The 27,104-nt window shown below is 46.7% G+C and overlaps 1 protein-coding gene across 6 annotated transcripts in view; it reads left to right on the top strand.

Moving 5' to 3' along the window:
• Positions 1–27,104, top strand: part of TTC23 (tetratricopeptide repeat domain 23) — a 101,165-nt gene that overhangs the window by 61,509 nt on the left and 12,552 nt on the right. For all 6 annotated transcript variants that reach the window (XM_078078947.1, XM_078078942.1, XM_078078943.1 and 3 more), the window contains 3 exons: positions 7,301–7,406; positions 18,995–19,122; positions 23,685–23,834. In XM_078078947.1, the coding sequence (XP_077935073.1) occupies positions 7,301–7,406; positions 18,995–19,122; positions 23,685–23,834 (384 nt within the window). The remainder of the gene's footprint in view (positions 1–7,300; positions 7,407–18,994; positions 19,123–23,684; positions 23,835–27,104) is intronic.

The raw sequence follows: 27,104 nt of genomic DNA, 5'->3' as shown, positions 1-27,104 counted from the left end.
AAAAGCTAGGTGAGGGGTGCCTGGGTGGCTCAGTCGGTTAAGCATCCGACTCCCGGTTTCAGTTCAGGTCATGATCTCAGGGCCCTGAGATGGAGCCTGTGTTGGGCTCTGCGCTCAGCGGGGAGTCTGCTTGAGATTCTCTCTCCCTCACCCTCTGCCCTTCCCGCCCATGCTCTCTCTCTCTAAAATAAATAAATAAATCTTTTTTAAAAATCTAGATGAAAAAGATAACTCAATAGAAATATAGACAAAACAAACTGAGGGTTCTAGAGGGGAGGGGGTTGGGAGGATGGGTTAGCCTGGTGATGGGTATTGAGGAGGGCACGTTCTGCATGGAGCACTGGGTGTTATGCACAAACAATAAATCATGGAACACTATATCTAAAACTAATGATGTAATGTATGGGGATTAACATAACAATAAAAAATTAAAAAAAAAAAAAAGAAATATAGACAAAAGGCAGGAACGATCAGTTTACAGAAGAAGAACTACAAATAGCCAATAACCATACAAAAATAATCATCAATGTCATCTGCTATTAAAGAAAGGCACTTTAACTGAAGAAAGGCCATTTTCACCTGCTGTGAGCAAAATAAAAGAGTTTGGGGATGCCTCATGGTGGCAAGGGTACAAGAAAGCCGGCATCCCTATGCACTGCTGGAAGGAGTGGGGATTGGCACCACTTTGGGAGAAAGCAGTTGATATTCTCTCTCTAATTTTATAATGCACTGACCCTTGGATCAGCCAGTTCACATCTAGAAACTTACCCAACAGATAGATGTGTACACATGTGCGAAGATGTATAAGCAGTGAAACTGTGTCGCTGGCAAAAGCAAGCCTTTAGAAATTATTCTTAAAATCCATTAACAGGGGACTGGTTATGAAATGATGATATATCCATGTGGTGGAACACCATAGAAGCACTGAAAAGAATGAGATGGATGTGTATGTTCTCACTTGAAAGATGCCTGGAGTGCATTATTATTTTTAAAAAGCCAGATGTAGACCAGAATGTTTATTCAGTCAACAACTGGTCAGACCCAGCAACGTGCCAGGCACAGTGGCCCGCACTGGGACTGTGATGGAGGGTCCCGCCCTCGAGGAGCAGCCTAGGGAGTGACATAGGCTTTAGCTGAATAGTCACACAGATGAATGTGAAAGGCAACTGTGACATGCACATGGGGAGAGGTACCGAGTGCTGTGAGAGCTCCCAGCAGAGCAACCTGAGACACCCCAAAGATTGAGGAGAGGGGAGTGGGGCCCCTGTGGCAGAGCCCAGAGGGCTGGTGGCGGACAAAGCTGGGGGAGGAGGGCAGAGCAGAGTCAGGTTACGATCGCGCATGCGCGTCTGTGCATCTGTGCATTTGTATGAACGTGTTAGTGTTTCTAAGAGGTCACACGGGAAGCTTGATAGTGATAGCTATAAGGAATCAGACTGCGAATCGGGAGAAGAGGGTGAGGCTTATAGACAGAAGGGCGAGGGCGTTTTAACTTACCACTTAGGATCTTTCAAAATTATATAATGGTATTACTCCTATAAATCTAAAAAATCCCGCTACATTTTAAGAAAACACACACTTATAACCAAGAGAGGATGAAAATCTAAGTTCCCAACATATCTATTTTGGTGCTAACCCTTACAGAGAGGAGCTTTTCTCCCCCAGCCCTTTGGAGGAGCTATAATTGACCACTGGAGAGCTGCCACAGAGGACTCTCTCTATTAAAAGAAACTGGCTTCCTCTGGGGCCCTCGGAGCTGTTTTTGAATGCCCTCTACACCCAGTGACTTCCCTTTCATCTACTCCCCACCCCCACCCCCACCCCCGGGGAGCCCTAGCAACATCTTTCTCTTTGCCAAGGCTCTCCCGGCTGCCCCAGGCCCCTGCGGTGTGGGTGGCCATGAGAGGCTTCCCTCCTGGCCCGAGACTGGAGAGGAAAGGAAGTGTCAGCTTGGAGCTGCAACATGACCCTGTCCTGGACAATGCCATCAGCCCAAAGCTGAAGGGTGGGATGGCCAGCTCTGGCGAAGCCAGGAGGGAAAGCCATGTAACTACACGGCTGGTCAGTTCTAGAAGAAACACAGCAAGCTCACACCTCACAGTGACAAGGGGACTTGAGCTTTGGTGGAACTCAAGCACTAACTTGAATGAAAGCAGACACACAGACACGTGGTGGAAGGCACACTTATCCTCTGCTCCATCCGTCACCCACTGCCTAACTCCCCACTGTGGTGTCGTCCCTCTGTGGTTAGTCTCAGAAGCTGCTTCGGGACCCACATATTGGCAGCCCGGTCTCCCCCTAGGCAGCCCATTCAACTTCTGGGCCGAACCTACTACCTAGCAACTATTTCTCTGACTCTCAAATAATACTTCATTATGTTGATTAGAAAATCATCGTTCTGTAAATTCGACTCTCTTAAAAACCAGATGTTAGACTAGAAAAGGATGCAACTGGGAATCACAGGCCTTGGTTTGAATCCCTGTCCTACCAGGGACCCCTCTATATGACCTTCAGTTAGTTGCTTGATCTCCTGGATGCTTCATTTTCCCATCTATCAGTTGGGCTGTTGACATCACTCTTAACCACCCACTCCTTCCGCGACTAAGCGAGCTGGTGTATATAATTCACGTAGCACCACGCCTGACAAAAGTAGGTGCTGAATCAGTGTGAGTTTCCGCCTTCCCGCTGTCCTCTCCAGTGCTAGCCCTCAGTTGTACAAAGAGATCCTGGCAGTTACTGAGTTGGAGACTTACCTTGCCTTCCCCATGAGTGTTCCTGTCCCCAGGGTAAAGAGACCCAGTTTAGGTCCACAAACGTTCCTTGAGTGACTTGTGTACTCTCCGCTTGGCTATGGGAGAGGAGATTTCTCTCGGAGTCAGTGATCCCCTACTTATTACCAAATGGGAAAAGAATCTGTCCCTCCCTCCTGCCAAGAGCTGGGGTTCTGCCGTCAGAACCGTGCATGTTTTAAGTTGAGTGTTCACATGATGGGGTCTGCTTGCATAAATAGAAACATCCTTTTTACTAGTCATCAAGTTTTCTCTTCAAGAGCTATTACACATTTTGCAAATCCAAGGGGACAGGCTCAGTTCGATAAGAGTCTGCCAGCTCCAATTCTTGACAGCTGGATTGGCGCTGTGGACTCGGTGGTTTCCCCCAAAAACGCGCAGAAGGACCAGAAGGCAACAGCTGCTCTGTACCTTGGCAGGGCTGGAGGTGGTTCATCTGGTGAATGAGGTTTTTCAATTAAGGGCCTTGCTCAATATGGGATATTAAAGGTTTGGTTTTGGTTTTTGTTATTAACCCAGTACAACACGCTAACAGCTCAAGAGATTTAGGAATATTAAACGCTCCCTCTCAGCTTCAAGATGACAGTTGATAAACGTATAACCATGATACTGAAGACAACAAAGAACGGGAGGAGAGATTTGAGCCCTGGGAGATTAATAAATAATGAGGAGTGAGTGTAGTCAAGCCACAGATCCCCAGCGGGGCCCATTACTTGGGCTCCTGCATAAAGCCAGAGAGGCAAGCCTAGCTCCTGTAATTCTGTTAACGCTAACAACTAGTCCTTAAATGCTCTCAGATGTATACAACAGGGGTATTTATATTCTCTTAGCAAACAGAGTGTTGTTCCAGAATCGTGAACAGTGGTTTAGTTTGGCGAATTGGGTAATCTAATCACTAGCTTTGTCAACTGCCTTTGTACTTACTTGCTAAGGGGGCCTCCTGTTCCCTGCTGAGCTGTGGTTCTCAGTCTGCATCCTCCGGAGCCCTCACATTCCATGGAGGGTCTTTAGGGCGCAGCTGGGTGGGCACAGCTGGGTGAACTTCTAGGCCCTCTCCACCTGCTTCCGGGAGAGCAGCTCCACTCTTACCTGCTCTGTACTTTAGAGAACATGGAAGATTCTATTTGGAATGAAAGGGTTTTTGGGGGGTTTTTTTGCTTCAGAACAGAAACTTAAAACTCAGTGGTGCCATGATGTTCCCAACCTTTTGTAAGTTACTTTTCCCCTCACTGGTATGTTTCCGAAATGTAACCATGTGGGTATACCTAGGTAGAGTTCAATCCTAGTATGAATAAACCATAATATTTCATTCCCCTTCTCATGGATATTTAGATGATTTCCCCTTTTTCACCATTTGAAATAATGCCTCAGTGAAGTTGAGGACATTTTTTTTTTATATCAACAGTGAGGGGTGGTGAGCTCCGAGCTGGCCAGGAAGGGAAGAGACAGCAGGAGGGGGCGGATGGATAGTGAGTGAGAAGGCGGGAGTGGATAGAGGACTAGAAATTGCATGGATGTGATCGAGGCAGGAGGTGATAGGGCAAGGGGGTCTGTCAGCTGCATGATCCAGAGGTAGCAGAGAATAAGCTATGATAAGGCCCCAAGTGTGATGAAGGACACAATCTGGCTTGTAGAAAGCAATTAAAAATGAAGGTAAATTGAATAGGACTGCATTAAATTAAACTGAATTTAATTTTACCGAATCAATGAGATGCTAATCTTGCACATTTTAAACATCATGGTTCCCTTTTCCTCCCCCACCCCAACTCCCTCAATGTTAAACCAGCATATGGTTTTTAGAAGCTTCAAGAACATCAAATATAAATTAGATCAGGGATGGAGTTTCTGAAAAATGAATAATAAATGTTTGTTTATATTAGTATCTCACTAATTACAGAAAAATGTTGAGGTTATGACAATTTTGTGAAATTCAGATCCCCTTAAGCTCTCAGGATCCACTTTCTTGATATCGTGAGCATTTTTGCTCTTGGAAGATTTTGCTTCCTGTCTCCAGAAGCAAAAGGCAACCTACAGAACTTTCAGAACGTGTGATTATTAATTTGAAAATAATTTTGGTAGACATCTATCTTTTACATTGCCTTGAATTATAATACTGAGTGGAAACTACATAGGAAATCTTTTTTTTAATTTGAATTTGGGTTTTAATCAATCTAAAGTACTGTATGTGTTAAAAGTCTTTGTAACAGTATGATTTAAATCTTTTCTTGCATCGCTGGGTGTTCTCCCCAGTGGTGGATTGTGGAGATAGTTAGCCAGGGGAAAACCCCAAGTAAACAGGATTCAGTTTGCATTGGGGGTGGGTCAGGCTTTTCCTCTCTCTTTTTTCCTCTCTGCAAACCCTGACCGTGTGATGCTTTGACTCTATCCCTGTGGCTCCGATTGTCTTTACTTTTTGGAGTGTGCATTATTTGAAAAGCATTTCAAGTCAGAGCTTCAGGCCATACTGAGAATAATGACTAATTGGGAGGTCGCCGAAATTACTTGTTCAATTTATATATTTATTTATATCCTATAATAAGAAAAGTAGTTCTAAAACAGAGGATATTGTTAGCATTTATGAATATGAAATTCTGGTTGTTCTAACACAACAATTAAAGTTATGACCAGCAATCTTGATTTGGAGTAGCCCCTATCATAAAAAGCCAAGCTAGTAACTCAGCTGATTTTAAACATGACAAATGAGGCGACAGTCTAGCGTCTACCCTGATTATCAGCTCAGAAACGGGTTCAGCTGATCATCAGGGGACCAAGTCTCTATGTCTTTGCCGTCTCACTGTTTGGTCTGGACTAGAAAGTTCTTTTTTTTTTTTTAAGATTTTATTTATTTGAGAGAGAGAGAAGGAGCAGTGGGGAGGGACAGAGGGAGGGAGAGAGAGAGAGAGAGAAGCCGACTCCCCGCAGAGCGGGGAGCCCGATGCGGGGCTCGATCCCAGGACCTGGAGATCGTGACATGAGCCGAAGGCAGACGCTTAACCGACTGAGCCACCCAGGCAGCCCTGGACTAAAAGGTATAATTGTATGGCTTTATCTCCTAGGCCAGATCCCATGGATCAGTCATAGCTCCTGGGGGCTGTGCAGAGTATGCTGGCATCAATTAGTGATGTCTGCCACCAGGGGCCAGGGCGGAATAAAAAGCAAATCTGAAGTCAGAGTATCAAGGTCAGAGTCTTATCTCCATCCTTTATTAGCTGTGAACTGTCTTGGGCAAGTCACCCATTCTGCAACCTCAGCTTTCTCATCTACAAAACATGGATAACAAAAATTAAGAAAATTGGGACACCTGGGTGGCTCAGTCGGTTGAACATCGGCCTTCGGTTCAGGTCATGATCCCAGGGTCCTGGAATCAAGTCCCGCATCGGGCTCCCTGCTTGGCGGGGACTCTGCTTTTCCCTTTGCCTGCTGCTCCCGCCCTCCCCCCCCCCCCCCCCCCCGCTTGTGTTCCCTCTCTCCTCTGACAAATAAATAAAATCTTTTTTAAAAAATTAAGAAAATTAAAATCGATACCACAAATGAGAAAGAAATCTTAGGTGCTGTTAGTATGTCTTGCCTATCCCAGTCTGGCGTTTCTCCTTTAGGTTCGTGGTATTTCAGTATTTCTGTCACCCTTTTGGCAATTAATTGGGAACTACCTACCATCTCACATTAGGGCATTGTATGACGTCATGCTCACTTCCCGTGCCTTTCCCTACTGCCCACACTTTCTAGACCGGGCCCCTCCTGCTATAGGCGATCAGTAATTATGTGTTTATTGAATGAATATAAATCTATTACTAATAGCATTTTTAAAACTTTAAATGTCCACAGTCAGATGAATATAGCTTTATTTTCTCATTTATTTTTTATTTTCTATCTTTTTATTTGGAAAGATGTATTTTGCATTTTATTTGAGAGGACTGTTATTATTTTATATTCACAGGATCATAGGTTTTATTTTATTTTTTTTCCTCTTAAAGAATTTTAAATTGGGTTTTATTTTCAAGGAACTGAGCTGTTTTTTGTGCTCAGGCAGCCCCATGGGCCGGTTTGAAGAGGGTGCAGGCCAATGGGCTTGGTGGATCAGGCACTGGGGAGGCTGCGAACACCTTCAGGGGGGTCCCCCTTTCTGGGCTGAGCGCCGGCAGGGGGCTGGATTCGCCCACTTCCTGGTAACCCATCTCCTTCCTTCCTGAAACCTTCCTCCCCGCCTCCCCGTGCCCCCTCAGCTGACAGCACACTACCACACTCCTAGGAGCAGAGACTTTTACATGATTTCCTTAGCGATGTGCCCTGGTCACAGCTTCACGCCATCTGGACCCAGCCTTTCCCTCTCCACTTCACGATGCCTTTAAGATCCAGGTCTCCTAAGAATCGACTGTGCTTCCACATAAATCATATTGTCTAGCTGGCTAGAAAGTTCCTTGGCTTTCTGCTTATCGCTGCAAGAACAGTTAGTTCTCTATTGCTGCCGCCAAGCAGGTAAACGAACGTGTTTCTTCTTTCCCTGGTGACAGGCGCATCTCATCGTGCTGAGCAGAAGCCCCTCCCAAGAGGAGGCAGCAGTCTCCGCACATTTTGTCGCCCACGCTGCCATCGCTTCTGGGAGGACCGAGCACCACGGTGAGCGCGAATCTTCTGTGGGCGGGGCTCGCTGCCTGCTCGCTGCCGGTCTGCGCAGGCGTGGCTGGGTCTGTGACCAGCTGCCTTTAGGACAGGCCGGCAGGTGGCCGGAGCTGGGACGTAGGCCCCTTGGAGAGCTTTGGAGGCTTTATGTGGCCGTTCGTAGCCGTGCCACTCCCTTAGCTTCGCCAGTGTCCTTTGGCTTCTGTCCTGTTCGGCCTTTCTCTAATCTTTTACTTTCAAATCCAGTGAATCTTCCTCCAAACGGAGCTATTAAGAGCCCCAGAGAATCCATGCTGGGCTTACAGGAAAAAATGCTCCGCTTTCAAAGGTGATCTATTTTTAAAGATTGTTGTGGAGCTACTGTGGTAACAGATCTGGCTTGTCAGAACCCCAGCCCGGACTTTCACAGCACTGGGCTTTCCATCACGATGAACTTACATGGTTTCGGGAGTCCAAGAGGAAGGTGCCATTTATGACTCATATGGTTTTTCTTAGCCCCATGGAATAGGTAGAGCAGCGAGCCTGGGGAGTTCTTTAACCCACCATTCTGGACTCTGAGCATACAGTATGCCTCTGTTGATGGAGAACACACATTCCAGTGACTTTTGGGGGGGGGGGGCGGTTCAGAATATTCAGAAACAGAGTATAACTCATGAAGAAGACCTAGGGGTATATTCCAAAATATCAGATAAAAATAATCATGTACTATAGTAAAATAAGATCCAATGTGCCAGCAAGCCTAAAATTGAGATCCAGAATAATTGAGGTTCAGGGAGCAGGAGTTGGGCTACAATGTAGAGGCTGGTGGGTAGGCGAAGATGAAGGGGGCACCTCTATGAGCAGCTTGGTCTGCACAGATCCCCAGGCCAGGCAGGGGCTCAAGTCCAGGGAGGAGCTGGTGAAGGGGATTTTGGAGTTTATCCATCTGTCCATCCCACCTTACAGACTCCTCTGTCTGGTCTCCTGGAGCTTTGAGCACCTTTTCAGAGCTGGAGCAACCTATCTAGGGGTAGAGAGAGAAGGCCGGCAAACTTTCAGATCCCCTCTCTCTGGAACACTCCATATATAACAATCAACTTCAAAGCCTTCAAAAAGCTAGCAGTTTTTTGACCAGCTTATTGGGGCTTAAAATTTCTTTAATGGGGGGAAAAGAACCTTCCAGCCCCAGCTACTGAGACAGTTAAGATGCCAATGCAGGTTTGATGGAAATCCCTAGACTAGCAGGAGTCACAAATCTACATGTCTGTAGGAACCAAGTAAGCCGTGTGAGTGACACAGACAGTCATGACAATACGGTAGCAGCAGCAAGACAATACGGAGTGCTGAGGACTGTAGCAAAGTGGAGAGGCCATACCCTATGGAAAGTGAGCAACGGTCTCTCACTCTAGCCCATTACCGTCAAGTGGAAGGCAGGCTTCTATGGCAGATCTGCTTTTTCAAGAGAAGGCAGCAATCTAGGTTTTTATGTGTAATTGATGCTAACTAGCTCAAATATGTTTCAGACTCTGAGTGGGGCAAAACCAGTGTGAGGGCCAGACCTATAACTTCTGACCCGGAGAGAGGGTGTATGATGAATGCTTGTCAGACCCTTCCTGTTTTCCTCAAGGCCTCATGGGTTTCAGACAACCAGAGGGTTCTGAGCATTTAAACTGGTAGGGTAGGGATCGGGGAGCCTTGCGTATTCCCAAGAGAATGCCAAACAGCTAAGGGCGCCTGGGTGGCTCAGGCAGTTAAGCAGCTGCCTTTAGTTCAGGTCATGATCCTGGGGTTCTGGGATCGAGCCCTGCATCGGGCTCCCTGCTCAGTGGGCAGTCTGCTTCTTCCTCGCCCCTCCTCCCACTTGTTCTCTCAATCTCTCTCTCTTTAAAAAAAAAAAAAAGAGAGAGAGAGAATACCAAACAGCTATGAAACCAAGGCCCAAAGACCCTCTATGCCTAGAGGGATTCCCATTTGCCAGCATCTCAGCTAGTTAAAAAATGTATGGATTGGGTGAGGACTGATAGAACTTGTGTCCTGAAATGTTTTTCCCTCTAACTGCAAAGTTAGGCGACTCTGCTTTGCATGACTCACAGAATCAGACAATCCAAATATATATATACCTATATTTTTATTTATATTTTTTAGTCTAAATATAGTGTGGGTATTATAAATTGAGAATGACAGTGATACCATAATAAGATCTGTGAGAATTTAATGACCTCACACAGTGATAATGGTAGTAACAGCTAATGCTTACATGGTTCATACGGGCATGGTTCTAACCAGTTACATTTATTAACTCAGTTAATCTTCACAACATCTCCATGAGGTTGGTATAAGTACTTCCAGTTTCTGGTGGAGAAACGGAGGCACGGAGAGATTAGGCAATTTCCCCAGGGGCGCACAGCCAGGGATTAGCAGATTTGAACCTAGGCTCTTGACCTCCTTGTTACATTAAAAGGTCTGCAAACACCACCTTTCCTTCCTTGCCCCGCCACCCTCCACCCCCTTAGGCCCGCCGAGGAGTCTGCGGCATTTGGGACAGAGAAAGGACTAGAAAAGCGGAGGCCACCCGGAGAGATGGGTTGGGAGAGCCAGGGGGCAGGGGCCAGTCCAGGAACACACACGGGCTCTCGGTTCCCCCTCTGTCTTTGGCAGCCTGAACCCCGCAAGCTGCCTTGCCAGTCAGAATTTGAACTACAAGAGGAGTGTAAAGATGGAAGAAAACTTCCCCCCAGGAGCAGGGAGCTGCAGTTGGCTTTACAGACTAGGGAAGGGGGTCACTTCTGCTTGAGGCTTAGTGGATTGGTTGCTAGAAACGCAGACAGCAGGAATCATGGGAAGCATAGCTTTACTAGTAACAATTAGTAGCAGGAATCGAGCTGGCCTTGTCTGCAGTTGCTGGAACTGTCACACGCGTGCTCACTTAATCCTTTTCACAAGCCTGAATTTTACAAGTGAGCCAACACAGCCAGCTCCCCATCCCTGCCCGGTCCATCCATCTATATTCTGTCTACTCATTGCTCTACCCAAAAAGGACATAGTCCCTCTCCGTCTGTAGGGTGCCTCTAGATGAGCCCTTCTCGGGCTCAGCTTCTGCGAATCAGGAGACGGTGGAGATGGCTTGCACCTTGATGCCATTAGGAAGAAAGTTTACTGAAGCCTTAAAGGCGAGTGAGTGCTAAGTGAGGTTGGGCAGTGAAACCGTGGGATCAGAACAGCTGCTTGTCGGGCAGCAACACGAATCCTGGGAACAGGTGCAGAGAGGAGCCCCAGCCCCCGTCCCTAAGGCCTCAAGCCGTCTAAATGGGCACGTTAGAAACAAACACAAGCAAGGAGAAACCCCAAACTCTTCCTACTGTGTTCACCAGTTTGAAAACTGCATCCGTCAGAATCCTGGTTCCCTTGGTGGCGAACGTGGAAAAGGCTATGGCAAATCAACTGATCGTCCGGCATTGTGAGATGCAGAGTTTGTTCTGACTCTTACCCACAATACCTAAGTGTGGTGTGGGCCGAGGGGACCCATGTTACAGGCATGGAGTCAGGGTGCCTTTGGAAGCAGGAATGAGCTGGGCCCTGCGCAGCCAGGAGCTGCAGTGGGAGTGGGCGGGCGCATTCCCACCGTCTTTCAGGGAGCCTGGGTTTTCTAGTCATCTCTCTGTGACCCCCTCACAGGCCAATGCCCCCCACAGTGGGAATGAGGGAAACCCACCCAGGCCTCTGCTGCCTCCAGCAAGGAGAAAGGAAAGGAGGGAATTTGGAACTTATCTTTGTCTGACAACTAAGGGGAGCTAAGGGGGGACTACCCCCCCAACACACACACACACACACACACACACACACACACACACACTGGCTGGCTTTCCCCCAGGACAGCAGGACTGTGATCTGGACTTTAGTGACTTTGAGTGTAGTAATCCCAGCCAGATCCCCTGGGAGCAAATCTGCATGTTCCACCCAATGCCATGGAAATCCACAGGCATGGGGACCTCAGATCTGCTTCCCTGTGCTTAAACCTGTCTGTGTAGAGTACAGATTTTTTTTTTTTAAGGAATCATTAATGAGAAAAATCTCTCATTTGGGGATTCTCCATAGCCTGCCCGATAAATGCCCATTGAAGGCATTGCCCTCTGATAAACAAAATGCCACTGGCCAAGAAGCTGGCATGTTTCAGGCTCCATGCTCAAGCGAATCCCTTTGCCCTGTGCCTTTCCTGCATTCCTTATGCAGACAAAACTGCCCTAGAAGTCACGAAGGATTGTGATTGCATAAGGACTTCCAATTCAGGCTCCTGGAATGTCACTAACCTGAGCCTGGCCCACTTCCCGGAGCGGCCATAGACAAACTTGGTATTAACAGCTCTCCCAGCCCTGCTAAGTGTTCAGGCCATTAGCCTTGCATTCGTAACTCTTCTCCTAAAGGATATTAAAATGAAATGGGCGGAAGCCAAGTACATTTCAGTGCAAACCTTTGAGAGGCAGAGGCTGCCGAGCACAGGCGGCCTTGTTTGGAAGTGGCTCCATTTACAGCCTGGGCTCTGTAGGGTCCAGACCCAGCAGGATGGAAGGGGCCCTGGCAGAGCCTTGGGGGCCGGGGTCGGGATCCCTGGCTATAGGAACCAGACTCATGAGCGTGGGTGCATTCCCAAGCTGTAATTCCCCATGCACAAAGATATATATTTCCCTGGCCCCCACTTATCCTAATCTCCCACATTTTGCACAGTAGACATAAAATATATAAGTACCTGAAGCTAGGCATTGCCTCTTGAGGAAGTCTCATGTTTTATATACCTCCATGATCCTCCTTTTTCTCAACTCTTCCTCCTGTGGCCTGCCTTCTCAGCCTGCCCCTCTGCTGGGTCCTACCCCACTCCCAGCCCACACCCCGCCCACTGGGTTATCGATGCTCCTTGGGGCCTGTGTGTCCGACGGAGAGAGGAAGTCAGACAGGCTCTGGAACACACACATGCCCAGCTCCAGTGGACTCCTGACGGTGGTAACCTGGCCACCCGGGAGCAGCCACAGTCAGGTGGCCTTCACCTGCCCGTGGCCCTCCTCAGCTGCCCCAGCTGGCTCCCTCACCCCACCTCCAGCCTGGGGAGGCCTCTGGGTGGGGTTTGTGGTACAGCCCTGCTGGTGGAAATGAGTGTAAGCCCATGGCTGGCCACACCTAGCCACCTCTCTCCTTCCTCTTCACTCTTCCCTCTCCATCTTCCTTCCTCCCCAGCCTTCCCAAACCCCCTCGAGCCCCGTGTGCTCTGAGAGACCTTTCCTCAGCTCCTAGGCAAGGCCCATTTCCTGCTACAAAATGCCCAGCCAGCCTGAGCCTGGCCTGCCTCTGAGCTCCGCAAGCGGATGTCAGCATCCACGCCTGCTCTGTGCTCTAGAGGCCAGGTGAGGAAGGGGAAGCTGCAGAGAGCAAGTTGGGTGAGGCCAGAGAAGAACCCTTACCCTGTCTCCCACCATCTTTAGTAGGGCCCCGTCTCAAAAACTTCTGGAAGGTACCTTACTGCACATCCCATCTAAAGGACTGAGGGCCAGGGCGTGTCCGGGGTCACTCTGCAAGGTAGAGGCAAAGCAAGGCTTAGACAGAGGCCAGGCACAGACTACTTAGCCCACTCCAGAACTGGAGAGTGAGTGACACTGTCCCCAGAAGTCCAGGGAGCCCAGAGAATGGACAGGTGGGGGCTGCAGGGTCGGCCGCTCTTGGGGCCAGCAGAGGATTAGAAGGGGTGGCCTCTTCCTCTCTGCAAGTCTGTGCTGTTGGTCTCTCTTCACGAAGGGACAACCTGGGGCAAACTGAAACCTCATCAAGCCTAGCTTACAAACTGCCTTTCATCTTTGTGTCTGAGAACAAAGTCTGTGGCTTCACTCCTCTGCTAGGGAAGATGAAGTACATGCCCTCTGTGATATCCTGTTTTTCACTCTTCTACTGGCTAATAATTTGTGTTCAGAACTTCTCAGAAAAACCTATGTTATTTATACCCTGACTTGGCTTCAAAAAGGGTTTTTAGGGCAGCTTCTGGAAAACATATATACTTCACCAAGACAGGTAACAGGGGCTGGAGGCTGCTGGATACCTGACTACCCCTGGGTGGCCACTAGTGGGTGGGACTGTGAGTGGTGGGGAGGTAGGCATGGGGTCAGCTTCCTGGTGGCAGGGATGTTGGAGGCAGGCAGATCCCCACGGTGACCGAGCCCCTTACTGGGCCTGTGGGTTCCTGGCACTGTGCGGGCACTTCATATATGCTCTCCCACGCAAGCCTCACCCAGCCTGCCGCCATCTTGGTCACCTCACGCTACTGATGCAAACCTGCCCCCCAGAGATGGCCTTGGACTTCCTGGGGTCACACAGCTAGTGAGCAGCAGGTGCGCCTCTCCCAGAAGCCGTGTCCAGGGCCTGTGAAAGTGTTCTTCCCAAAGAGGGTCTCCAGTGTGGACCACCAAAGGCCTTGAGGTGAGGACAGAGCCTGACCTGGGCTTCCTAAGTCCTCACCCCCCCCAGCCCCCCCCCACCAGGGCTGGTAGGTGGCCTCGGGGCAGCTGCCTGTGCAGGGCCTACAGAGGCCCCCAACAGGGTCTAAGTGGGTCCAGTCTGTTTGTTTGCTGGGTGATGGAGGTCCTCTGGGGTTAATGCCGGGCTAAATTCCCCGCGGTCCTTAATGCTTTTGCTGTGAGTACATAGTACAGACTCTTTGCCAAGACTGTTAACAAAAGATAATCGTCACATTGTACACGTAGGCCTCCCTCTTAATGAAAGCTGCCCTCACTGTTCAGCTCTTGCCTTAGGACTTTGGGCCTCAAGAAAATGAGCCCAGGGTTACTGGAATTTGTTTTAATTAAAAGCCTCCTAACCTCCAGCGTGTCAATGTGTAACCCCGCATTCCTCTTGCTCTTTGAACGAAGCCTGTTTTTGTTTTTGTTGTTGTTGTTGTTTTTGCCTGTATATGAACATAGAACCAAACAGAGTCCGGCAGGGCCTCCAGGAGACATTAAGCCCCCCTGCCCGCTGGGCCACACTTCGCCCTCGCGCTCACTCACAGACAGCCTAAGCACTGTGATGCACTGGAAACGGGAGAGGACCCATGGCCTTGGGACACCTGTGCCACCGGGGCTCAGATTCACAAGCTAAGTCATGCTTCTGTGCTTTAGAAAATGACCTCATCTTCTGCCAAGGCCACAGGCATCAGGTTGCAGATGATTCTAGAACAGGTTTTCAAAGTTGGGGGTGGCCACTGTGAGCTCACTGGAATGGCTGGCTCTGTGTGAACCCACACCCGGCTTCAGGGCACCAGGTCTGTGCTGGGGCGTGGCATCTCCTCGCCCTGCTTGACCTTCCATCTCTCTGGAGATCATCTGTCCACCATGGACCTCCAGGGGGGTGCCCACCCCCAGAAGAACAAACTGCTCATCAGGGAGTCACTCTTTAGCTGTAGTAACAGGACAGATTTGCTCTCCCCACGAAGACTGATCATGTGGCTCCCAGTTCAGAAACCTGATTTGGGGGTTAGGTGAGGGAAATACGTCAGGGTCTTACAGTAAAGGAGTTTTCCTGTATCCCAGGTAAAGATAAAAGTAGTTTCAAATTTAGAGACAGGGAAGGCACCACAGTGGATGCCCAATACCTTCCTCTGTTCCCAGACTCAAGGCTCTTCTGATCTACAGGGGCCCTCACAGGATGCCTGACACGGGGCCAACTTACATGGGCCAACAACCGTCAGAGAACCCCTCCCCCACCCTCACCCCATCTGACCAGCGACCTTGTAGGCAGCACCTTCAGAGGGCAGACTCCGGGGCAGGGCCCATCTCCGACGTCCACCACCACCCCTGGTTTGCGTTCACTTCAGTAACCCTGCTGCCTTTGTTTCAGTAATAAATCCCTTCCTCCCTTCCCCTCCCTTCCTCCTTCCCTCACTCTCACTCGCTCTTCCAGAAATCCATGCGTGCTAACAAGCATCCTCTTTGGAAAGTATGAATAGGCCTCCCTGAGTTAGAGGTTGAGCCATTTATGCACTGGTTTGAGTTAGGCCAAGCAGCTCCCTCTCTCCTAGCATCTTTGTGAGATCAGCTACACTAAGGGAAAGGAATAGGTGGCACTCGGGTCTAGGGGACCTGCAGCTGGTCAGCATGTGACTGCTGGGGGAAGGGATACCAAGAGGTAGCAGGACATGGGGCTAGAAAGGTATCGAGTGCAGCTGTGTCCTCCTGTGTCTGAGAGACCAGCTCCTTACTCAGGAAGGCGAGGGAAATGCTCCCCATCCCTTTTGCCTCCTCCTCTATCTGAGTAGGGCACCACTTCTGCCAAAGCCCAGGGTCTGGAAACTCAGTCCCTGCTTGTCCAGCCCCAGTTCCTTCCTACACGCTTGACATCTGCCAGTCTTTACGGTAAGGGCTCATCTCAGGGGAACAAGGCTGAGACTCATGAAACATCTCTAGTCTTAAAGAAGGGCTCAGTTGCATTCTTTGGTTAATTCCCAATTAGACAGAAAATTAAAATAGCAAGAGTACTCCACTCCTGAATATCCTTGTTAATTTTTAGACCTGGAATGTTCATCTCTGTAATGCTTTTAAAATCAACAAAATAAATGCCACATCATCCCCACGTTTGCTGTCATGAGATTATCAAAGTAGCCAAAATTGATACTTAGTTTGCACATTAAATCTGTAATGCTTTCTCCCGTGAGTCCGCTACAAGTAAAGACATTTTCTACTTGGCAGAATTTTCTCCTACCACGAGAAAATTCTGAGTAAATACCCTAGAAGTCCACCTGCTGGTCTAGCAGTGGACAGACCCCCATTGAAAGAAAGGAGCAGGGGACTCCCATTCAATCAACTTCTGTCTCGCTACAAACTCGGGGGGCAGTGGGCACTGAGACCTCTCCAGAAGACTTCACCTCACAGCAGAATTCCTGCTTCTTTCCGGCAACGGCCTAGGTTCCAAGCAAAGTAAATCTTGCAGAGAAATGAAACTTACTTGTTCTCAGACCTCACTTTTCTCCTGATTGACTAGATTCGATAGACACACTCTGCAGGTGTCTCCTTTCTAAAACAGGTCACATGGAGTATACTTGAATCATTTCTTGAGACCCAGCATGCTCAGGGTGAATTTCAGATGCTCTCAAAACTCTCGAGGTGTGCCTGAGGCGCAGATGAGCCCAGTCTTCTGTGCCTTTTGACCACTCTTCTTTTCCTAGTGCTTCCGTCCTGTTAATGTCTCAATGTCCACCTCTGCTTCCTGTGTCCCTCCTGGTCAGCCTTGCATGGGCGAGAGAGGTCCATAACCACGATCCTCAAAGCTGTCCCTGAATTCAAATGATAACCATTTATTGAGCACAGACTAGGTGTTAGGCATGTCCTCAGTTGTTTATATGCATGAACCCATTTACTCCTGACAACAACCCTATAAAGAAGGCGCTAGTGTTATGTTCCCCCTTTTCAGATGAGGGCTTTGAGGTCAGATGAGGGCTTTGAGATCTAGTCCTTACACAGCTAGAACTAGGCAGCAGAGCCAGAGCCCGAACCCGGGCAATCTCCCGAGTGCAGCCTCAGGAACAACCACCCTCTCTGCATAGGCTGACCCAATTTCTGTTCCTCTGTGACTTCTGGAATGCTGTTTTCATACGGGCCTCTTTGGAAGCACCTGGCACTCACATCACAGTATGAGAAAAATGAATTCAAGGGGTGATTCTTTGGAAAAGGTATTAAAATAGAGAAAATACTAGCTGGTCTAATCAAGAAAATAGCAAGGATGCACAAATATAAAATTGGAGGTGATAAAGGGGAAATAAGCCAATGCAGAGGAAATGCAAAGAAGCAGAAGATTATGTTTTATCTTTTTGCTCATATGTATTTGCGCTACATGATACACGTGAGATTTCCAAGAGGAAATGTCCAGTTGGCCACTGTATGCCGCCACGCTCATTCATTTATGTGTTACCATTCATTTATGGAAGCTTTTGTGCCTCAACAGCAGAGTTGAATAGCTGAGACAGAGCCCATGTGCCCTCCAAAGCCTAAAATATTTACCATCTGGTCCTTCACAGAAGAACTTTGTTGACCCCTATGCTGGAGCCCTGTGATTTCTCCAGTTTCAGACTCCTTCCTAGTTAATTTCTCGGTTCAGAATTTCCAAACCAAGTAGTTGTTGTAGGTTCAGACTTCACATGTGTGCCTGCCCCATATATGGTGTCCCCGTTTTAGATGCTATTTTTCTAGCCATGGATGGCCTCTGGTGGGACAACGATGGGGCCTCACCTCAGACCAATACAATTGCTTTTATCTCCATTGTAGGGATTCCTGACTGTTAGTTTTCTTCTGCTGCATACCCAATGATGATTGCTTAAACCCGTTTATTAACTCGGTTCTGTAGGTCAGAAGTCTAGCCCTGTAAGTCTGGCTTAAATCGAGCTCAGGCTGAAATCAAGCTGTCAGCCTAAAAGCAAACCATCGGCCAGCTACATTCTCCTCTGGAGCATGGGGTCCTTTTCCCAACTCGTTCCTATTATTAGCAGAATTCACTTCCTTTCGGTTGTAGGACTGAAATTCCCATTTGCTTGCTGGCTATTGGCCAGGGACCTCTCTCGGCATCTACGGGCCACTCTTGGGTCCTTACACCATGGTTCCTTCCATCTCACCAATGGAGAACATCCTTGTCAAATCCCTCTTATGCTTTGAATCTCTCTGGCTGCCTTTTTTGCTACCGACTGGAGAAAACTCGGCTTTTAAAGGGCTCAGGTGAATTGGTTAAGCCCAAGGGATAATCTCACTTTCTTAAATTCAACCATGTCATATCACAAAACCTCATCACAGGAGTGATATCTCATCATATCGGCAAATTCCACCCATCATCACAGGGGAGGGATTAGACAAAGGTGAGGGGCATATGGCGCCATCCTAGAATGCTGCCTACCACGCTGCCTTGTTGTAGGGAGCTCTATTCCATCTTCTTACCACACCCAGTCCTCAGGCCTCATCTCTAGTCCCCATCCTTATAGAATATACCTGTTTTCTAATACCCTCGTGGACCATGCTCCGGCTTCTAGTTCCTTCTTCATTTTCTATACCTGAGGTTTTCCTTTTCTTGCTTTCAAGGTTGGCATACCTTTAAAAATATGTCCATTATATTATGACCAGTATGTTTATGTGTTTGGAATGGTTGGGTTTCTTCCTTCAGTGGCATGTCAGCCATATTTTCCCAAATTTTAATGTTGTAAAACTAGGTTCTAAGATAACAGAGTCCATTAAAGTAAATGGATCCTTGAAGCCATACCCTCAGTGGGCAGCAACCAGAGTTATAGGAAGAATTAATGGTTAATCAACCTGAAAACGTTACCAGTGTGTTCAGGTCTGGGGAATATTTTCCCCGTTTGCATTAGCTTTGCTTACCGTATTGCTGGGAGAGCTACAATGTATGAAAACCAAGGAAAGGAAATTGTCGTATCCCTCTGAGACCTAAATCTTTTCTGAAAAACAGGCACATTAACTAGGTCCTCTTGTCTAAATACTCACTATTTTCAAATAGTTCACCACCGCTAAAAGCATATTTATCCTGTTTCCATTTCAACCCTGCAAGTGATCTTCAAATGTTGTTTTGATGCTTTTCTTCAGATGTGGCCGAGAAGTATTTTCAAGAGAGCATGGCTAATCTTAAGGATGCTGAAGGGACGGGAAAAGCCAAATTTCTTTCAATTCAAGATGATTATTGCCATTTTCTACAAGTCACTGGACAAAAAGAGGTAAGTGAGTTTGGCCCAGAGTTGACTGTTTATATGAGTTAATATCCAAAGTGCTACTCCTTCACCCTGCAAGCATCCATTAAGCCTCAGGCATGTACCAGGCTCCCATAGGGATAGGGATAAATAAACCCAGGTGGCCTCTCTTAGGTAGCTCCCAGATACTCAGTCTTGGGAAATGAAAACTATTTATAAGAATGTAGATGCCATGGCCCCCCACTGCCCACAAGGGATTCTAAAGGGCTAGAAACCTTGAAAACCCAGTGGGCAAACCCTGCTTCTCACAGCCTGTGGTTCTGGCTAGGATAGAGGGTGGCAGTTAATGGGCCTGATTCCTCTCTCCTTATTTTGGGTTATGGAAGGAATTTACGTATCTAATGAGAGCTACACAGCACAGAAATTACAGCTCATGGTCCATTGAACCAGACAAGCATGCTTTTCTTATGGTTTGTAAAAATGGAACAAGACCCAGAGTTTACATTCACTGGTAATTAAACCCTTGGGAACTTATTCCATGCAAAGCCTAACAGTTACCAGAAAGCCACTTGCTGTGGCTTAATTTATATAGATTTTTTTTTTCAACTTTAACCTATCAAGGCAAATACTTGAGATGAAAAGCTTGTATTTCCTCTGCTGTTCTGTAGACCTCCCCTACAGCTTTGCCCTAGCCCTTAACCCCTCACCCTTCTCTCAATTGATATGAGCTTAAGGAACGTGAGTTTTTAATCTAGATGCACCCATGTTCATCAGGCCAAAGTAGGACTGCAGTAACCATAACAAATGGAGTTTCCATATTTTTTTGGATCACCCAACTAAGTAGAGAGGGGCCTTCCAGGGGCCTCAGCTTCTAGAATATCTGGAGAAGTTCTATGGAGAGCGCTCAGGTCAGAAGTCTGGAGGGGGAGAAGGGGAGTCTGCCCACATCATGCCTTACACCTTCCAGCTCAGCAGTCACTTTTACCTCCAGAATGTACTGGTTATCATGTCCACCTCTGCCAGTCATCACCTCCTGCCTGGACCACTCGAACAGACTCTGGTCCCCCAGCTGCCTTTTCCACTCTTGCCTTTTCCTCATCCATTCTGAATAAGGAAGTGATGGTGATCTTTTCAAAACGCAGATCTGGTCAGTGAACCCCCATTTTCAAATTACTCCAATGGCTTCTCAGTGCCCTTAAAATAAATCAGAATCCTGTATGTCTCACAATACCTTCAACGCAATCTGGATTCTGCTGACATTTCCGGTCTTATTTTCCCCCCCTCCCTCAATCTGTTCTGGCCACATTGGCCTTTTCTAATCCTCACTTTCAGGGAGTGCCAGCTTTCATTTCCTGCTCTTGGAAGGCTCTTCCTCACTGATCACTGGCGAATGCAGATCCATCTTTGAGGACTCATCAGCTTGCCTAATTCCTTTCCCCAGTCTTCATTAGATTCTTCCCATTATTGTATAGAATCCTTTTTGACATAATAATAGGATAAGGGGCGCTTGGGTGGCACAGTGGCTTGAGCATCCAACTCTTGGTTCGGGTCAGGTCATGATCTTGGGGTCATGAGTTCGAGCCCCATGTTGGGCTCCGTGCTGGGCGCAGAGTCTGCTTGGGACTCTCTCTCCCTCTCCTTCTACCCCTCCCACACATGCACTCGCTCGCTCTCTCTCTCTCTCAGATAAATAATTTTAAAAAATATGATAAGCACGGTATAGGAATAACGTAACAATATAATAAGAATAGTAAGTTATGTGTGGATGTGTACCATCTCTCCCCTGACTGGACCGAATTCCATGAGAGCAGGGACCCTCTTGCTCCCGGTGGGGAGCCATGAGCAGATGGGTGGGTGGATGCTTGGCTGTGGGTTGCCTGACTGCTCTGGCTACCACAGGGCATCCGCCCTCTCCCCCCTTTTTGTCTGGCTTCCTGCCCTGGTATCTGTCACTGATACCACACTTCACCTCCCTTGCCTTAGTCACCCAAATCAGTAGTATTGAACTAGAGATATACCTTGCTCCCCTTGACCTCCCTCAGAGATTTTAGCAAACTGGCTCTTTTCGTTCTGTCCCCTGCCAGCCCTTCTGGTGCCCTGGTAAGAATAGAAAAAGCTGCCTCTTCCTCAGGTGGATGCCCCTCGTGCCAGAGCACATTGCTTGCAGAGCGGCACACAGGCTGGATTTCAGCTGTCCTCGCTCTCCTGTCCTTGTGCATGACACAACCCACCCAACCAGACATGGCAGCCTTGCACGGTGCTCACCCTGGCTGCAGCCCTCTCCCTGTGGGTTCTCGCAGGTGGCCAACAAGGCTGGGCCCGAGGACAGTCCCAGGCATGAGCACGGCTCTGTGCTCACCACCCCAGATGCGGTCATTGCCCCTACATGGGCTAGAGCCCTGTGCTAGCAGGAAGGTGATCTTTGGGAAGGACAATGACTTTTAAGGTAAAATGTAAGTGAAGGTCACTCTGCCACAGATTAAGACACTTGTGTGGGGCTTCTCTTCTAGTTTTCTGCTCAAGAACCTTCTCCAGCTTCTTATTCCCCATCCAAACTCCCGAGCCTGGCATGAAGGCCCTCCACCAACCACCAGCCCTGCCTGCAACTCCTGCCTCATCTCCCCCCTGCTCCCCTTCCTACTCTCTGTGCTGCAGTCAGATGAGCCCACCGGCTGGCCCTGCCCTTCTCCCACCTCACCCCTGGGCTCCCAGTTTCCCACGCACCCTCTCCTCAGCCCACCCGGGTCCTATTTTTCCTTCATTCCTGTCCGTTACGCTGTTCTACCTCTCACAGACTGACGCCATCTCTGTTTCCACCCATGTGACATCTCTTCCATTGCCATCTCCACCTGCCGTTCAAGTTCCTGCACATCTCTCTCTAGTTTCCCCCACCAGGCTAGAAATGGCATTGAAAGCCTCATTTAGCAAAAAGAGTCGGCTCTTCTTTCCATCATCGGCTCCTCAAAACCTGACGACCAGTTTCCATGGACAAGTTGCCAAGCCCAGCACCTGCACCTTGCCAAATCCTTGCTCACAGGTGCTGGGGGTTGGGCTTCAGTATCAGGCAGGTTCCCCATGCACCAAGGTGGGCCACACACTTCACAATTTACAGTTTCTCTGCTCCTAGGGTGTTTCATCTTTCCACGAAGAAATTGTTTCTGCCTTATCAATGCCTTCGCTGTTCCACACCCCACACCCCACCCCAGCACTTAACTCATATTATTGCCCATAAACTGAGCAAAGCTTTGTCAGCTCCTTCTGCCCGTGGAGCGCTTATCAGGATGCCTTCAGGACTGTTTGGTGGGGGAAGCCCTTTAACGGGTTCCAGCCTTATTTGGCTCTCAAATTCAGCATTTGTATTCCATTGCCATAATCATGCTTTCATGAAAGTACAAGGTCATGGAAGAATTTCAGAAGAAATGTGGGGGACGGACAGGCAGGACTTTCCCTCTGTACGTCTTGGGGTCTGACTGAAGAGATTAATGTCAGAAGATCCTGGTTTCTGACCAACTCATGTTTTTTACTCCACATTGGTGTAAATAAATCCGATAAACCACACAAAATGTCAAATATATTTAATTTTTTTTTGCCATGTTAGAATGTTTGCTTTTGGTTTCCTAAACTATTTCTTATGAGAAATAGAAACGCCTGGAATATATTCTGGATGTTTTGTAAGTACATAAATTGCCAGGAAACTCTAATTTTCACTTACGTAAGAACATCACTGTGCGCAGAGGGAAAAAGAGCCTGCAACTGAAAAGGATTAAAATTATGGGCCAGATTCAGATCCTAGGTCAAACACTGGGGAACTGTCTGATCCTGAGTGAGTTTCCGACTGCTCTGTGCCTCAGTTTCCTCCTCTGGACAGTGAGGATTAACATTGTACTTATCTAAAGGAGACAGAATTAAATGAGCTCAGGCAGGTGCACTGTTCAGCGCAGCTCTTGGCACCTAAAGGATGCGATACATGTTAGCTTCTGTTCTTACTACTCAGCTAAAATGAATTCCTGTAAGACCTGAGGTGGCTTCGTTCTCCAGGTGTCCTTCATGCATTCTGTCTCCATGGTTAACACCTCCCTGCCCCCGTATATGCTATTTCCCGTGTCCTGTTTAAAGAGAAAAGTAGGCTCAGCTCATGAGACACTACCCAAACCCAATCCCTGAAAAGTGAAAATACACATCAGTTACATCATTTTCTTTTTTGAGAGAGAGAGAGTGCGCGCACGCATGTCGGGGAAGGGGCAGAGGGAGAGAACATCCAAGCTGAATCCAAGAGTGGGATGCTTAACCGACTGAGCCACCCAGCCTTAAGGGGCGTTGATCTTTATCAGCCTTTGAAGTTTCTTTTTTTTTTTTTTAAGATTTTATTTATTTGACAGAGAGAGACACAGCGAGAGAGGGAACGCAAGCAGGGAGAGGGGGAGAGGGAGAAGCAGGCTCCCCGCTGAGCAGGGAGCCCGATGTGGGACTCGATCCCAGGACTCCAGGATCATGACCTGAGCCGAAGGCAGACGCTTAACGACTGAGCCACCCAGGCGCCCCAGCCTTTGAAGTTTCTAACCAAACTTTAACCTTTGTTCCTTTCACAGAGAGCAACCTCAATCCTGAGAGAGTCCCTGGAAGCCAAAGTGGCCATGTTTGGTGATCTCAGTCCCGAGGTGGCGGAGACCTACCGGCTGTTGGGTGGGGCCGACCTGGCCCAGGGGAACCACAGTGGGGCCCACAAGAAACTGAAGAAGGTAAAGCTGGAGCCAATACTAACGTGGAGAAAACTCTCCCCACGGGGCGCTTTCTCTCCCTCCACCATGCTGTTTTTAAATGAAACTTTATCAGTGGCTAATTTAAGTAAGATGACGTCACTTTTGCACTCAAGCTAAGCCAACACTTTTTGGAAGAACGATATAGTCATCCTATTATACACATATGTTGTTAAATGAATTATCAATGATTTTTTACCATGCAGATATTTTCAAGTTTTTGCCTAGGGCAATTTATCCATCTTTTATTTTATTGTACTCTTTTTTGTACAGTTTATGGAGGAATTCTTGAATTCTTGTGTGTGTTCTTCTGGTATTTATATGTTTGTTTCTTTAAAATCTGGGGTTTGTTTGTGTGGAAGGTGTGAGGTAAGGATCTAATGTTATCTTTTTTTCAAATGGCTACCTAGTTGCCCAGCACCGTTTTATTAAAGAGCCCATCTGTGCTCCAGTGATCTGAGAGAACACTTTCATCATGTACTACACTTCTATATATACTTGAGTGGATTTCTGGATTTCTGTTCTCTTCCATTTGTCTTTTTGTTTATTCAAATTCCAGTGCCTCATTGTCTTAATTATAGAGATTTCATAGCATGATTTAATAGCTGGTAGGACTCGACTCCCCCTCATGGTTTTTTATCTCCCTAGAGTATCAGGTTTTCTAGACATTTTTGCATATTTATTTTTCCACATGAATTTTAGTATCAACTTGTCTAGCTCCATAAGAAGTTTGGTGGTATTTTTTGGAGGATCGCGTTATTTATAAACTTCTGGAAGACTGACATCTTTATGATGTACAGTCATTCTACCCAAGAACAAGGGATGTCTTTGTATTTGTTCATGTCTACTTATGTATCATTCAGGCACATTTTAAAGTGTTTCCTATATAAGTTCTGCACATTTCTTATTAGGCAGATTTCTAAGCATTTCCTCTTCCTTAATGCTGTTATAATGGAGTTTTATCTAGTATTACACCTTTTGACTGTATATGTGTGTGTGTGTGCAAACTGTTGGTTTCTCTCTGTTATTTTTTGTTTTGCTAGCTTAATTCTTTTCTTCTTTGAGTTAATTTGAGCATTAGTTCTTTCAGGTTTTTCAGGTGTACTATTACATCATCTGCAAATAATTTTACTTTCTGTTTTCCAATTCTTATGACTCTAATTGATTTCTCTTGTCTAATTGCATTGACTCTTACCTCTAGTACAATAATAAGTAAGGGTAGAGATAATAGGCATCCTTTTCTTGTTTTGATCCTAGTGGAAATGCCTCTAGTGATTCTTCATATAGTAGATGCTGGCTTTGGACTAAGGTTTATATATTTTATCATGATAAGGAAATATCCATCAATTTCTATTTTCATGAGTGTTTTTTATTAGAAATAAGTGCTGGATTTTATTAAAGAGTTTTTCAGCATCAATGGAAATAATCATATGATTATTGTTAGATCACTTAATATGGTATATTTTATTATAATATTGAACCAACCTTGCATTCCTGAAATAAATCCCCTTAGTCATATTGAACTATTTTCTCAATACAATGTTGATTCTGTTTGCTAACATTTATTTTAGGATTTTTTGCACCAGTATTGGTAAGTGATATTTGTTTAAGTAACAATGTTATATTTGCTTCATAAAAATAATTTGGAAGTTTACCTTTATTTTCTATGCCTGAAGGAATTTATGCAGCACTAAAACTACCTAGCCTTTGAAGGTTTATACCCCCCGTGAAACTCTTTAGGTCTGGTGCTAATTTGAATGGTGGGAAATTTCTTGACAATCTTCTTTATTTCTCTATAAAAAATTGCTCTGTTGAAGCTTTCTCTCTCCGATGAGGTCATTTTAGTAAACTGTATTTATCTATTTCACTATCATTTTTAGATTGATTTGCAAAGTAATCTCATGAATTTTTAAAATTTCCACTTTTTTCATAGTTATCTTCCCATTGTAATTTCTTCATTTTATATTTGGATTTCCTCACTTTTTTCATTGACTCAGTTAGTTAGCGATTTGTCTATTTTGTCCATTTTTCAAACTCCATAGGTCAATAGCCTTCCTATTCTGTTTCACTAATTTCTGATTTTATCTTTATTATTTCTTTTCTCATGACTTATTTTGTTTTACTTTGTTGGAGTTTTTCCTTTTTGAATTGGGAATTGAATTCATTTGTTTTCATTTTTACCGAGACAGTGTTTTAGGCTGTGACTTTTCCTTTTCTTACTGCTTTAGATGCATCTCATAAATTTTGTCATGTTGTGTTTTCATTACATGAATTAGTTTTAAAATGGGGAAAACCTGGGAACCTCTAAGTAACATAACTGACCAAACCAAAAGAAATTAACTTTAGTTCTGAGTGGGCTGCCCTATGCGTTGAGCCTTCTTCTCTTTTTACGATTTTTCTGAATCTGTGGCAGAAGGCATCAGGTTTGGTAACATGGGTGGTGCCTGGTTTTTAACAAGATGATACATGTATCTATTATCACATAGTCAACGGTAGTTATCGGTCGCCTTCTGTGCGTCAGTAACTGTGCTCTGCAGACCTGGGGAAAAACAATGATCAAGACAAATATGCTTCTTGTCTCCATGAGACTTTCCAGCCTAACCCAGAAGATATGTTAAACTAATCATTTCAAATAATTTAAACATTATACCTGTGCCAAAGATATGATTGAGGGAAGACGGAAGAGGGAAGCTAAGGTGGCAGTTGCCCTCGGTTTCTCCATCCTCCACTTCGGAGCTCATACTTATTGACTGATTGTTATATCCCTGGCACTGTGTTGAACGATTTACATATATTATTTAAGCCCTATAGCAACCTGAAGAGTCAGATACCTCTACTGTTTTTCACAAAGAGGAAAACTGAGGCTAAAAGCCTAAGTGTCTCAGCATTGATTGCAAGGTCAGGAGTTGTTGGAGTGGGGCTTTGGCACCAAGGAGTACGGGCTATGCGATCTATCCTGCACTTCACCCAGTTCACATCTCGGGCTTCTCAGCAAGATTTTGTTTGAACAAGGGCTTCCTATCCTTAAAAAACATTTGGGAACCAGTGACACAGTGGGGAGAATGCCAAGATCAGGATAAGGAGTCTTTGGATTACCGCTGACAGAAAACAGTCAAACTAGCTCAGGTATAAAGGGGTATCTATTGTTTTGTGGTTTCCAGGGAAGGGCCAATAGGCAGATGATTAGCAGAGCAGGATGCAGCTGAGCCTGAGGAGAATGTTCCAAGGCTATCTCTGCCCTGGACTCCTGCC

This window comes from Halichoerus grypus, chromosome 8 (genome assembly GCF_964656455.1).
Source record: "Halichoerus grypus chromosome 8, mHalGry1.hap1.1, whole genome shotgun sequence".
In the NCBI taxonomy this organism is placed as follows: domain Eukaryota; kingdom Metazoa; phylum Chordata; class Mammalia; order Carnivora; family Phocidae; genus Halichoerus; species Halichoerus grypus.
The sequence above is the reverse complement of the archived record's forward strand: the minus strand, read 5'-3'. Positions and strand labels throughout refer to the sequence as shown.